The sequence below is a fragment of the Phalacrocorax carbo genome, chromosome 30 (assembly GCF_963921805.1).
Source record: "Phalacrocorax carbo chromosome 30, bPhaCar2.1, whole genome shotgun sequence".
Taxonomy (NCBI): Eukaryota; Metazoa; Chordata; class Aves; order Suliformes; family Phalacrocoracidae; genus Phalacrocorax; species Phalacrocorax carbo.
The window spans coordinates 454,231-467,715 of NC_087542.1; the positions used below are offsets into that span (position 1 = coordinate 454,231).

General features: G+C 63.8%; 1 protein-coding gene across 4 annotated transcripts in view; it reads right to left on the minus strand.

The window, feature by feature from the left end:
• The window catches only part of SLC44A2 (solute carrier family 44 member 2 (CTL2 blood group)), a 15,813-nt gene extending 2,780 nt beyond the window's left edge, over positions 1-13,033 (minus strand). Inside the window, exons 1-22 of one of the 4 annotated variants that reach the window (XM_064437219.1) lie at positions 12,827-13,033; positions 9,613-9,661; positions 9,453-9,526; positions 9,148-9,232; positions 8,713-8,797; positions 8,462-8,584; positions 8,309-8,369; positions 7,938-8,061; positions 7,345-7,428; positions 6,870-6,982; positions 6,545-6,676; positions 6,124-6,223; positions 5,888-5,980; positions 5,534-5,618; positions 4,931-5,193; positions 4,764-4,858; positions 4,190-4,293; positions 3,664-3,737; positions 3,368-3,438; positions 3,071-3,159; positions 2,591-2,675; positions 1,730-2,084 (exon numbers count right to left, since the gene is read on the minus strand). In XM_064437219.1, the coding sequence (XP_064293289.1) occupies positions 1,963-2,084; positions 2,591-2,675; positions 3,071-3,159; positions 3,368-3,438; positions 3,664-3,737; positions 4,190-4,293; positions 4,764-4,858; positions 4,931-5,193; positions 5,534-5,618; positions 5,888-5,980; positions 6,124-6,223; positions 6,545-6,676; positions 6,870-6,982; positions 7,345-7,428; positions 7,938-8,061; positions 8,309-8,369; positions 8,462-8,584; positions 8,713-8,797; positions 9,148-9,232; positions 9,453-9,526; positions 9,613-9,661; positions 12,827-12,872 (2,157 nt within the window). In that variant the 5' untranslated portion in view covers positions 12,873-13,033 and the 3' untranslated portion in view covers positions 1,730-1,962. Of the gene's footprint in view, positions 1-1,729; positions 2,085-2,590; positions 2,676-3,070; positions 3,160-3,367; positions 3,439-3,663; positions 3,738-4,189; positions 4,294-4,763; positions 4,859-4,930; positions 5,194-5,533; positions 5,619-5,887; positions 5,981-6,123; positions 6,224-6,544; positions 6,677-6,869; positions 6,983-7,344; positions 7,429-7,937; positions 8,062-8,308; positions 8,370-8,461; positions 8,585-8,712; positions 8,798-9,147; positions 9,233-9,452; positions 9,527-9,612; positions 9,662-9,829; positions 10,078-11,439; positions 11,486-12,826 lie in introns of those variants that run through there. The other 3 variants (XM_064437220.1, XM_064437221.1, XR_010370371.1) reach the window with 3 other exon arrangements.
• Between the last annotated feature and the right edge of the window lie 452 nt (positions 13,034-13,485).

Sequence of the window (13,485 nt, forward strand, 5' to 3'; positions counted from 1 at the left end):
CGGCTCACCCCATGGTGTTCTCTCCCCACGTCCCAGCTAAACCCCCCCGGCCATACAAACCACCGCGGTCGCGCCTCTCCCGCTCCACGGGGAGCACCGCGGTCCAGAAACAGGCCGCGATTATTTAAAAGAAACCCGAGATTTGCATGTTCTGGGGTTTGTTTGGGGTATTTTGCAGCGGGAAAGTTTAACGGCGCAGTAGGAAAAGAGGTTTCACCTCGAGCCCTGCCAGCCAGGAGCGCGGTTCCCCTCCGAGGAGCCCGGCGGCGCGGCCCTCCCCGCTCTTTGTGCGGCTGAAAGGGCTCGAGACGCCAGCGCCGAGCAATTCCGCTCGGTATTCGCTCGGCGCCGCTCGCCGGGCGCGCCACGGCCCCTCTCGGCCTACGGAGTCGTTGGGTGTCTTCCCGGCACCGAACGCGCCGCTCGCGCCGCGGCTGCGCCAACAAGGAGCGGTAGGAAAAATCACGGCCACCAAAAAAAAAAGAAAACCCGGAACCAAACCAGCCCGCAAAGCAGCAGTTTCGGAGTCGCGTGAAAGCGCCCTGGGATATTTTGAGAGGGATTTCAGGGTCTCTCCGTGATGAAAATCTGAGCGTTAACGCTACGGCTTTGTCCTACAAGGGCACGACTCAAGAGGCGGCGCTCTCTACCCGCGGGAGGGTTTGTGCTGGGAGATCTGGCCGTGACCACCCGGCTGCGTGCTGCCAGAATGGCTTTTTTTTAAAAAAAACCTCGCTTATTTCTGGGCTATCGAGGAGAAAACGAGGCGAGGACCCAGCCGGCGCTTGGCTGCCGTTCCCGTAGGGGCCGCAACCCCCCGCAGCTGCCCCCCAGACAAACTTCTGATTTCTTTTTGGCCTGATGAGATGCCGCAACGCGTCCCCGGCGCGTAACACCCGCCAGCGCACCGCGCTCCTTCCCCGCCGCTCCTCCGCACGTCGCCTTCCCCTGACGGACCCTGGGCAATTCAGAGTCTCCGGAGCCGGCGTGGGAGCTCGTCTCCCCTCCCGCAACCGCCCCGGCCTGCGGCTCTGCCTTTGCTAGCACGGAAAGTCGTTAACGGCTACGGCTCCTCCACCCCACCGGCGCTGGAGCGGGCAGGAGCCAAACCATCAACCACCTTGGGAAGAGAAAAAGCGGAGCCCAGAAGGAGCCGCCGCCTCCCTGCCGTGACAAAACCTCTGTGCAACCAGCGAGAGAAACCATTTTAAACGCGGGACGCCGCGAGGAAGAGCCCGCTCTGAGCTTTAACAGCTCGCAACCGGCAGCGGCGCCTTTCCGCTTCGCTAAACTGAGGGACCGGGGGTTTTCGGCTGCGAAAAGGGCGAGCTCCGTGACGGAGGCGCCGCTGATGCGACAGACTTCAGAACAAAAGATCCGCAACCTCACAAAGAAAACCTTTTGAAGCGCGCCAGCCTGGGTTTTGCATAGAAAGAGGGGGCGAGGGAAGAGGCTCCTTGCTCTTTGCTGGGGGAAAAAGCGCGGCGACACCGGTTCTGGGGGCTGCCGAACCCGCCTGGCCCGTCCCACAAACCGCCGTCCTCCTGCGAGCAGAGCAGCCCCCTCCTCCCGTCCTTTTCGCGGCCGGTCCTTTGGAACAAAGAGCTCCGCTTCAGCGCGAAACACAACTCTAGATCGGCACCCGTGCGCGCGCCCGGCCGGCTGCCAGCCGCTCGCCGCAGCCGAGCGGACACGCGGGACCCCCAGATTGACTCTAGGTGACTCTAGGTTTGTCCTCGCGATGCAAGAATATTCATTATTGGGCAGGAAGGCGGGTGTGATACAGCACCGGGCGCTGAGGAATCGGCACCCCCTCTACCCTCGAGGCTTTGACGAACATCCAGGGGAAGGATTTGCGCCGTGGGTGCCGCGCGCGGGTCGAGGACGCTGCTTGGGCCAGGGAGGGGGCCGAGAGCGCCCTGCGGCCCCCCGGGCACGCAGCCTTCCTCGCGGGGCCAGCCCCTAGCCTTGGCTATCGGCGCTTTTGGAAGGCTCTAGGTTCCCCTTCAGCAGGATCTCGCTCAGCTCGGGGGACATGTAGTAAGGCCTCTCGGGAGATCCATCGTTCCTCTCCAGATCTTCACCTTTTCGCAACCCCGGGAAGAAGCGGCCGTGATGGGGGGGAGAGTGAAAACCAGCGGAAGAGCCGGGGAGAGGCAGGGCAGAGGTGGAGGATGGAGAACATGTGAAGAGAGACATGAGAGGGAGAGGGGAAGGAAGGAAAAAAAAAAAGAAAAAAAAAGAGAAAAAAAAGAAAATGGGGGAAAAAAAAGAAAAGATGAAGAAAACAAAAAGGAAAATAGAAGTTAGTTGCAGTTGGGTTCCACCAAGACCAAAGCACCAAAACAGAGACCAAGAGACACCGTGGAAGACCCCAGGACAGGCTGCGGGCTTCCCTTGCTAGCGGGGGAAAGCAGGTAGGAGTTGGTAGAGGAAAAAAAGCGGGAGAAAACCACCCAGAGAGGCCATGGGAATTTGGAGCAAACCCCAAATCTGGACAACTCTGGGGTTCGAACCCCAAAGGGAGGGAGGTTTTGCTACCACGAACTCCTGCCCAGCGGGAGACGGAGCCTCGGAGCCAGACACTTACAGAAGCAGAGGAAGAGGGTGTCCACGCACATGCCGTACACGCTGAAGAACCCGTGGGCGATGAGGTAGGAGCCCACGATCACCGTCTGAAAGAGAAATTGCGTGGTCACGCCGCGACCTGGCGTCCGCGAAGGGCGCAAAGCCCCGCTCCCTCGGCCGGGAGGAGGAAACCTGCTGAACCCCGCATTCCCCGGGGGAAGGGGGAGAAGCGAACAGGGCAGGACTGTTCAAACCAGCCCGATTCGGGACAAAAGGCCTCAGTGACGACGGTGGACGGAGGCCAGTCTGGGCGGCAGGGGAAGGGCGACACGCCTCTTTGTGGCTGGCCGAAACAAAGCGCTTATTTCAATGGGGACAGGGAAAACACCTTCGACAAAGAAGGTCCTTCAGAAGCAGCGAGCGGAGGGGTGTTTATGGCAGCTGTGTTAAGGCTCTCCTTCCATCACGTTTAAATTCACCAGAAGACAAGAAAGCGGCTCACCAGAATAGGGACCCAGTAGTAATTCAGGGACGGCGCCGTGTCTTGGACCAGCTTTATCCGCTGGGTGAAGAAAAAGAAGGCGAGGATTCCTGGAAAAGCAAAACGATGGAAATTGCCGTGGGGCGCAGGGCAGAAGAAAGGCAGCAAACGGGTGCAGGGAAGACGTAAAACGGGACGGAAAGGAACGGTTTCATGGGAGGAGTGAAGACAGCGGTGGTTTTGGGAAGGTGTAACCGGCTACGAGAGCCTACGGTGGCCGCACGCCCCCGGGAGAAACTCCCAGTCCCCAGCGCTTACCGACGCTTCCCACAATGAGGAGTTTGCCGAGGAAGAAGAGGAAATCCGTGACTTTATCTAAAACAGCCACCCTGGAAACAAAAGAGAGAGATGAGCATCCGCATCCCCTCCCCACCCTGGATTCAGAAGGAAGCGTGGGAGGAGGCGGCCAACGCGTTGCGAACGTGGCACGAAACCCTGCGAAAGCCTGAAAACAAGGCGGGCGCAGCAGGGTTGATCTTTGGCGGCGAGAAGGACTCGGAAAGAACCCGAGCCTGCCGTCGAGAGCAGAGCCCTCGCGCCCACCGGGACCTCACCTGATGATGTTCCTCATCAGCAGGAAGAACGCGTTCCTAGCAGAGGTGCAGAAGTTGGTGCCGTAGATGGCAATCTAGGGGGCATCCCGGAAAAAAGGGGTAGAGAAGAGAGAAACAGAGCCGCGTTGAATCTCAGCGCTAAGAAGAGGGTGCAATTAATCCCATCTTTGGGTAAAACTCGGCTAAAACCCACCCTGGAAGAGCTGCTTCATCCGCTGACGGGTCAGGCATCACGGACCCCAGTGAAGCCCCCCCACCCTGGTGCCTCTGAGAAGGTCCCTCCCAAAATCACAGAGTCGCAGAATCATTAAGGTTGGGCAAGACCTCTAAGATCATCAAGTCAAAGCGACTCGGCTGAGGTCAAGGCTTTCCAGTGAAACAGCTGGCAAACACTAAAGAAGCTTTTGTTTTTCCATGATGTCGGGAGACACGGTTCTCAACAGCCACCCAAAAAACCCTCCAAGCGTGCCGAGACCCCCGCGCCGTAGTCCCGACCCTTTGGGCATTGACGCTGGGAGACCCTTACCATGATGTACGCGTTTCTGTTGAGGAATTTGATGAATTTTTCCAGGCACCAGAAGCAGCACTTCAGGCAGCTCAGGAGGAACTTGGCAAACTTATTATCTGCAGCTGGAGGAACGCCCCGGGAGAGGGTGAGCAGCCAAACCGAGAGACGCCTTCTCTTACAGAAGCAATTTCGAGGTCCCTAACGAGACGGTCGCGCTGCCCCATCACGGCCTCCCCCCCAAGCCCTGCTTTCAGCCTCCATGGGAGGCCGGTACTGCGGCAGGCGGCGGGATGAGCCTCGCATCCTCTTCCCGTTTCACGATCGGGACTTGTACGGCCTGACGCGGGCTTCCCTGGCACCCGTACGGAGACCCAGCGCCGGCTGACTTTGCCCGGCAGCCGCGGCACGTCCCTCGGCTCCCACCCCGGCAAACGCCGCTTGGAGGAAGAGACAACTAGAGGATCCTAAAAGGAAAACCTCGATTCTCTACCGAAACACTGCAATTATTCCCCTGGACATTCGCTCTGCCACGAAGGAACACGGAAAAAGCCAACCTCGTTTGTCTACTCATTTGCCGTTCCAGCTTCGGTACCTTTTAACCTGTGGTCCAGGTACTCCAGAGCGACCCTGATGACTTGGACGATGGCGAGGATCAGGGAGCCGAAGGCGAGCGAGCCCGTGTGGTACCTGGGAGAGATCGCTCCGGTTAGAAGGGAACAACCTCAAGAAGCTCGCAAGCCCCCCTCGAGCGGGACGTACCGGAGCGCGCGGCTGAAGGCGGAGAAGAGGGGGAAGGCGGGCATGTCATCGGGTTTCTTGAAGGCCCAGTAGTACGACGCGAAGGCCCCTGCCAGCGTCACCTGGCCCAGCGCGATGATGAAGTTGGCGAGCCAGAAGAACATGAAGACGTTGAAGAACTGGAGGACGATGAGATACTTGTGGTAGGCCGTCTCTCCCCCGTAGAACGCGAAGAGGCACTGGGCGTCGCGGCACAGCTTGGTGACGTTGCTCGTGTTGAAGGTCTAGAGAGGACAGGAGACACTCAGGCACCGCGGCGGCTGGAGACGTGCCGCGAGGCAGACCGACGGCACCTTTGCTCAACCCAACGCAATCTCGACTTTCAGAAGGCATTATCCTGCTTAATTTTTCGCCCGGTAGCGCTTGCTCAGACCGAAAAGTCACCTTTGCGCACACAACGGCTTGAAGAAACATAACAACGTGGCGTAAATGAGTTCAGAAAGGGAGAGCTTCACTTGGAAGAGCTTGCAGGCTCAAATAGCCACCAGAATATTTTTCACATAACAAAATACCTTATTTCTGACGGATTAAGCATAACATTCATGAGTTTCCCAACGTCCTCACCTCTGGTGTGCAGGTCTGCCCGGAAAACTGGCAGGGAGTCTCGCTGAACACCTTATAGATGGCCTCGTTGGAGGTGGAGAGGAAGCTGCGGAGCGATGGTTAAGGAGATTTTGCAAACCCCAAACCCAAATCCTCGGCGTATCTACCTCGGTTTTGCTCTCGCCAGCCTCCTGCGATCGCTAGCCTACGCTGGGTTTTGTTTTAAGTTAAACTTAAGAGACTTAGGCCGGCAGTTTGGCAAACGGGTGCGTCGCTAATCCTGCAAGATGTTCAGCGCCCTGGAAGACCTTTGATTTCTGAGCAGCTTCCTTCCCTGGGGGCAGAGGCGCGAGGAGGAGGAAGAGGGAAGGATACACGGCGGTGCTGGCCCAGTAGGCGATGCAAAGGCACAGCAGGAAGAAGGTGCACAACGGAAACAGCAGCGACATCATGACGTGACCAACAGCCCTGCCGAGAAGACGGTTCAAACCCGGTTCAAACCCTCGCGGTGATGGGAGGAGCTCAGCGGCTGGAGCCCGGCCGCCCCCGAGTCCTCCCGCCGCGACGGGTGCCCACGGCCACCTCTGCCTGGGGACGGGGACCCCCCGGACCTGCTGGCCTCCTTGATGAGCGCGATGGCAATGAGGATCCTCTTGCGGAGGAAGATGAGCAGCAGTATGATCACCACCTCCACGACGCAGAGGATGATCACTGGGAGGAGAAGGGGAGCCCCGGGTTGCGCGAGGGCACGGCCGGCGCCCCACGGCCACCCCCACCTTTGCCTTCCCAAGCAGACCCGTCGCGGCACCCAACGCTCCGCAGGGGAAGAGCCGCCCCGTCAGTCCCGCGGCAGAGGCGGCACCGAGCAACGCCCCCCTCCTTGGCTCAACCCTTTGCAAAGGGCTGCAAAGAGTCCGAGAAGGCCCCAGACCTCCCCGCTCTGCCCTTCCCAAGCCCAGTCCCCAAAAGGGACCGGGGCTGGGGCGCATCCGCCGCGTCCCATCCCGCACCCGGAGGACGACGGAGACTTACTGAACGCCAGCCACGTCTGCCGCAGGTGGAGGTAGACGCGTAGGTCTGTCTGAAATCCCAGGTCCTTCAGGGAGACGTCGGAACCCGCTTCCCCTTTTAATTTTGCGTATTCCATGTAACAGTGGAAGATTCCTGCGGTGAAAAGCAGAAAGTCGCCACATTTGCACCGAAAAGGGGAGACCGAGATGCCGGCAGCCTCCGCTCAACCCCACTGCTGCCGACGTTCGGGTAGAAGAACTGCGTGAACGTCCTTTGTGCAATTCCCACTTAAAATAGGGAAAATTAAAAGGAGGAAAGCGGGGAGAAGCTCCAACCACCGACTCACCGTAGCCCAGCACCAGGATCACCATCACGATCATCACCCAGACCATGATCCCGGCCAGGAAGCGGAGCAGGACGATGAAGATGAGGCTGGCCACCATCGCGATCACGAGGCCTCTGCGGGAGGAAGGCGGCGACACGTCAAACACCAGGCGTCGCCGCCGCCTTCCCCCGCGGTCGGCTTGTCCCCGCTCCTTCCTCAAGCTTTAAAACCGGGAATCATCGACGGCGGAGGCGACGGAGCACGAGCGGCGTCTGAGTTGCGCCAAAACACCCTCCGCCGTCTCACATTTTGTTTGAATGGAAATTATGCAAAAGCCGAGGCAAAATAAAAAACCCAAAACGATGCTAATTCACGAGCTCTGCCCCGTGTTTTGAGCGCGGCGCCAAGCCCACGGCGGAGCGTCGGCCCTCGTGGGCTCCGGTCCAGCTACCCACGGCGAGAGACGGCCGTACCGCGTTGCTCGGCCCCTGCTCACATGATTATCCAGTACCAGGAAACCGTGTAATCTTCAAAGATCTTCATGGCCAGCTGTCTGGTTTCCAGAACCACGTTTGCTTTTCTAAAATACAAAAATAAAACCGCAAATGAAGGCAGAAGCTGGGAGGAAAAAAGAAGCGGAGGAGCTTCAGCCCGGGCTCAGCCCCCGCGCGGCTCTGCCCGCGCTCGCTCCCGCCGAAGGGCCCTCTGCCAGGCGCCCTGAAAACGAGAAAATCCCACGAGGCCCCGGCTGATTTCCCGGCACTCTTTTCCTCCAAGCTGCCCCTGCGGCTCCGCCTTCATCCCACCCTCCACCTCCCCGTTTCAACCACGGAATACGGGCTTTTGGTGCAGGATTTCTTGCCAACACGGGACCCGGCCTCCGCGGCGGGGCTTCCAAGGCAATTCCGCGATATAAATCGGTAACCGAACGCGGTGACCAAGCGCCGGCGCGTAAAACCGAACGTTCCTCACGCGGGTGAAGCAGCGATAACGAAGCAGCTCGTTACGAGGCTCCCCCGGGTACGGCTGCGTTCGCACCGCAACCGCTCGCCCCGGCGAACCGCGGCGCCGAAGGCTGCGGGGACTCACTTGGCCCCTTCCAGCAGCTCGGTGACGTTCCTCCGGCCCCCGCGGCCGTCGTCGTAGGTGGTCTCGTTGCCGACCATGATGACGCCCTTCTTGGCCCGGATGGCCGGGAGGCATCGCCGCGCCACTGGCCGAGAGGAAGGGGGGAAAGCAGCGTCGCAAACCTCGGCCGCTCGGAAAAGGAGCCAAAACCCCCCTCCCCGTGGTCACAAACCTCTGCTGGATCCCGGGAAACCCCGAACAGGAGCTTCCAACCCCGCCAAAACACATCCCCCCAAGAGCCAGCCTGCCAAGCGGCCGCGTCCCCCGCCCGCGACGGAAGCGAGCGGGTTGGTTAATCGCCCCGCCGCAGCTCGTTTGCCCTCCGGACGTACGTGGGGTGCTGGGGATAATCATGGCCGGGCACTCCTTGTCCGTCAACACCTGGATGGGAGCCTGGATGGGGAGAGACGAGCCGGACGTCACCGCGCCGGGGAGCTCCGGCATCGCCGGGGCTGACGGACGAACGGCGACGCTCCGTAACCCACCTTCTGCAGGTTTTTGAACTCGGGGACGCAGAACTGCCGGTAGTACTCGAGCTCGCCGGGCGCGCGGGAGCCGTGGGCGTTCAGGTACGTCAGGTACCGGTTCGGGCATTGGCTGACGCAGATCTGGAGGGGACGAGAGGACGCGGCGGAGCTGCACGTGACGACGGCGCGAGCACCCTCCGCCGCGACCCAGAGCTTCCCCGGGGAGAAGCGAAGAGCCACGGAGCCGTTCCCGGGGCCGAAGGCGGTACCTGCGTGGTCGGGCACTGAAATTCCAGCAGCACCAGCGGGCTGGCACACTTCACGATGTCGAAATAAAAGAGGAAAGGTTTATTCCTGCAAAGAAACCGGGCAAAATCAAAAATTAAAAAGCCCGGCTCAGGGAACCGCTTGCTCCGGGAGAGGCGGTGGGAAGCACCCGTATCCCTGCGCCCAGGGGAAGGGGACCCACGTGGTGCGGAAGGTCCCAAAAAAACCCCAACCCCGCCCCGAAAAATCAAGGGGTGGAAGGCGTTGCGGTGCTTTCCTGCACCTCCTGGGAGCGGGCAGGGTCTCTGCCGCTCCCCGCAGCCAGAGGAGAGCGGGCAGGGCGAGCTGCCCGTCCCGCGGCCGCGGCGTGCGACGCCCCACGGTTCCGGTTTCTCCGGCGATGCCGGTGAGCGACGGCCGCGAGCCGGGACACGTACTCGTTGGGGGTTCCCTGCTGCCCGCAGAACTGCCCGCGACTGTCGGTCGGGTAGATCACCTTCCGGGGGTCGCCGTGGGTCCAGGCTGAGCGGGGAGAGGCAGAACGAGGCGGTTGTGGTTACCCCCCCGCCGCTCACGAGACCCTCCCGCGGGGACCCTCCCGTCCCCATCGGGGCGAGGAGGAGGAGGACGCGACGCCCCTCGGCGCGGGGTTTCGCCGGCGCGGACGCCGAACCGAGCTTTCCCCTACGGCCAAAACCTCGCCGACGCAGCCGTAACCGGGCGCGGCCGCGCCGGTACCTACCCACGACGCCCACCACCACGTAGCCCACGATGGCGACGACCAGCAGGACGCAGCAGACAACGTCGGTGCAGCCCCTGCCAGCGGGAAGAGGAAGGTCGGCGACGCGAGGACGGGCCGCGGCGCCGCCCAAACCGCCGCCTCCCGCGAGGGCTTCCCTTACCTGTCGTAGATGGGACCTTTGAAAGTCGGGTCGTATTTTTGCGGCGTCCCTGCGGAGGCGAAGAAGGAATGGAAAAAACAATTTAGGGGATGGCTGGGATGGGAGGAAGGGGCTCCTCATCCTCCTCCCCCCACCGCACGCAGAAGCGGAGGGAGCGTAACGCTTTAACCGAAACCTCGGGAGAAGCAGAATCGGGAGGAAAATGATCTCCCCGTACCGTTTCCCTCCATCTGCACCTCAGCTTTCCAAGCGTGGAAACAAATATCCCCTTGGAAAACCCGTTTCCGCACTGTTTTCTCCAAAAATCCCTCTCCTGGGAGCCTGCCCAAAGGTACCCGAAACCCCTCGGACGCGCCGAAGAGCCGCAGAGGCAGAGCCAAGGGGTTCCCAGGGGGTTTGGGGTCCCGCAGAGCCCCGGAGCAGCACGGGCGGGGGGCCGGTGCCGCGGCTCTCCGGAGGGACCCGCCGCGCTCCCCCGGCGATGCCGCGCCCGTCCTGCCTCCCCTCGGTTATTTTTAGGGTGGGAGCGGAGCCAGCGAAGGCAGCGCCAGCGCGAGCCCCCGGCACAGCCGTGGGGCAGCCCCGGACCGGGATATGGCTGCTTTGGGGGGCCTTTGGGGGGGCTCGGAGCGGCCCCACGGCAGGGACACCTCTGGTTTTGGGTGCATTTTGGGGGGCTCTCAGTAGCCCCACTGCAAGGATACTGCTTTGGGGTGCCATGTGGGGGGGCTCAGAGCACCCCACAGCAGGGACACCTCTGTTTTGGGGAGCCTTAGAGCAGCCCCATGGCAGGGACACCACTGTTTTGGGGTGCCTTTGGGGGGCTCAGAGCAGCCCCAGGAAGGGACACCTCTGTTTTGGGGGGTCTCAGAGCAGCCCCAGGAAGGGACACCTCTGTTTTGGGGGGCCTCAGAGCAGCCCCACGGCAGGGACACTTTTGTTTTGGGGGTTTTTTGGGGGGGTCTCAGAGCAGCCCCACGGCAGGGACACCTTTGTTTTGGGGTTTTTTTGGGGGGGGCTCAGAGCAGCCCCACGGAAGGGACACCTCTGTTTTGGGGGGCTCAGAGCAGCCCCACGGCAGGGACACTTTTGTTTTGGGGGTTTTTTGGGGGGGTCTCAGAGCAGCCCCACGGCAGGGACACCTTTGTTTTGGGTTTTTTTTGGGGGGGCTCAGAGCAGCCCCATGGCAGGGACACTGTTCTGGGGGTGCTGTTGGGGTGCCGCAGGGTCTTTCGGGGTGTGGGGGCGCTGCCCCCCACGGCACACCCTGCTCGGGGCCCCGGCCGATCCCTGCCCCCCTGGAGCACCCACCAGCCCCCACCCCACCCTTTCCAACAACCCGCACCCCAAACCCCGACCTGGGGTCCCCACAGCAGGATGTGGGGGGGGTGGGGGGGGCGTGAGGGTGGCAGCACAGAACGACTGACCCCCAAGAACCCCCCTAAAACCCCCCAGAGCCGGCCGAGCCGGCCGCGGTGACAACCCGGCGCCGAGGAAACCTGTTTATCCCAGTTATTAAGGCATAACCGCCGGCGCCAGCGACGCCGTCGCGCTGGTTGTGCTGGTACGCGGCGAGGGCGGCCCCCCCCGGCCCCCCCCCCCCACCGCGTGAACCCACCGCGGCGAAAACGCAGCCGCTTTTGGTTTTGGTTTTATTTCCCCCCACCGCCTCCTATTTTGGGTTTGTTTTTTTCCTCCTTGATCGAGCCTAACTTCCGCCAGCCCCGAGTCGCGGCGAGCGGCTGCAGCCGGTGCCCACCCCCCACGCCCCCCACCCCACCGAGCGTGGTGACCCCCGGCAGCCCCCTCGGGGTGCCGAAGCCTTACCGTGTTTACCGTGCCCCCCGTGTCCCCCCATGCCGCCGCCCCGCCACCGACGCGTGGCAACCCCGGCACCGCGGCCCTCGCCTGCGCCGCCCTGGGCGTGCCGTCGCCCGCCTCCGGGTCGGCGCACCAAAAAACCACCCGCCGGTGCACAGACATGGCTTTGAAGGCGCAACCGCTTCGCCGCGACCCTTCGCTCCCGCTTTTCTGGCCTTGTAGGGGAAAAAAATGAAACCACCCCCACGCTGGCTGCGGCGAACGGCCTCCCGCAAACCACCGGCGGGGGCCCGGGGGTCGCCGGGGGTCGCCGACGCCGCGGGGGGTCGACCTTGGCCTGGCGAAACCGTGGCGAAGGGCGCGAACGCGCGGCAAGAATCGCCGGTTTCGAGCGGCGACGAGCACGAGGTCGGCGACGCCCGCGTTCCCGGCGACGCCGCGGTGCCCGGCCCCCGCGCCGGGGTCCCGTTTAGGCGATGAACCGGTAACGGGCGCGGCGCGGCGGCTCCGCCGTCGGGATGAGCCCGTTCGCCGCGGCTCGGGGGGTCGCGGCCCCGCGGCATCGCCGCCGGCGCTCATAGGCTGCCGGTGATGTCAGGGCAGCCGGAGCGGCTCGGGAACAAAAGCCGGGCTCGGGGAGGGCTGGGCGGACCCCCCCGCCCCCCAACCCCGGCAAAACCGGCGGGGACGCCGCGGACGCCCCCCCCACCGAACCCCACATTTTGGGGGGGATCCAGTGGCCGGCAAGGCCGTGGTTCCCACCGGGAAGGGGACGCGGCACTCCCTCGGTGTGTGTGTGTCCCCCCACGCTCTGCAGCCCCCTGGCCGGGGCCGGAGCAGCCCCCCAAGGTTGGGGACCCCCCCCCCCAGGACCCCCCCATCCCCCGGTGGGGCCCCTCCGCTCGGCGGCGGCTCCGGCACGGGGCGGGGAAGGGTCCGACGCCGCCACTCGCCAACGCGAGGGTCGCTCTGAGCCCCCCGGCCCGGCCCCCCCCAGCCCCGCGGCCCCCCCAGACCCCAGCGGAGCCCCCGCCCTGCGGGCAGGGGGTGCTGGGACCCCCAGGAGGGCACAGCGTCTGCTTGGGTGGGGGGCCAAAACCCTGGGGGTCCCCAAACCTGGCACCTCCCAAGCCCGGGAGTCCCCAAAACCAAGGGTCCCCAAGCCCGTGGGGGCCCCAAGTTTGGCAGTTCCCAAGCCCGGGGGGGTCCCCAAAACCCTGGGGATGCCCAAATTCTGGGAGTCCCCAAAGCCGGGGGTCCCAAATCCGGGGTGTCCCCAAGCCCGGGGGGGTCCCCCACCACGGCATCCCTAGACATCCCCCCCAACCCCCCGAGGGACCCCCAGCAGGCTGGGGGGGGGTGCGGGGACCCCCAAAGGGCCCGGCCCCGGTACCGTAAGCGCCGTCCGGGTCCTTCCTGCCCGCGGCGGGGCCCTCCATGGCGGGCGGCGGCTCCGGGGGGGCTCCGGTGGAGCCGGGGGATCCCTGCGGGGGCTCCGGTGGAGCCGGGGGGGTCCCTCCGGGGGCTCCTCCCGCCGCCCGTTCCCCCCGGGGCTGCGCCAGCGGCTGCGGGCGGGGCGGCTCCGGGTGTCGCCGGCCCAACCCCGGGGGCGGGGCCAGCCCCCCGCCACGCCCCCCGCCACGCCCCCGCCACGCCCCCGCCAGCGGATCGGGGGGCCGGGCGTGGGGGGACCCCGAAAGGGGGGCACTGGGGAGCCGGGAGGTGCGGGGACCCCTCAGGGTGGGGGTTGGGGAGTCTGGGTCCTGCAGGGACCCCCAAAGAGGGGGGTTCGGGGGGTGCAGGGACCCCCAGGGTGGGGAATTGGGGGTGCACGAACCCCCAGAGTGGAGGGTCAGGGGTCGGGGGACGTGCCGGGACCCCCAGAGTGGGGGTTCGGGGGTCAGAGGCTGCAGAGCCCTGCTCAAGGGGCAGGATTGGGGGTCTTTGGGTTGCAGGGACCCCCCCAGGGTGGGGGATTGGGGGTCTGAGTGCTGCAGGGACCCCCAAAGAGGGGGGTTCGGGGGGTGCAGGGACCCCCAGGGCAGGGAATTG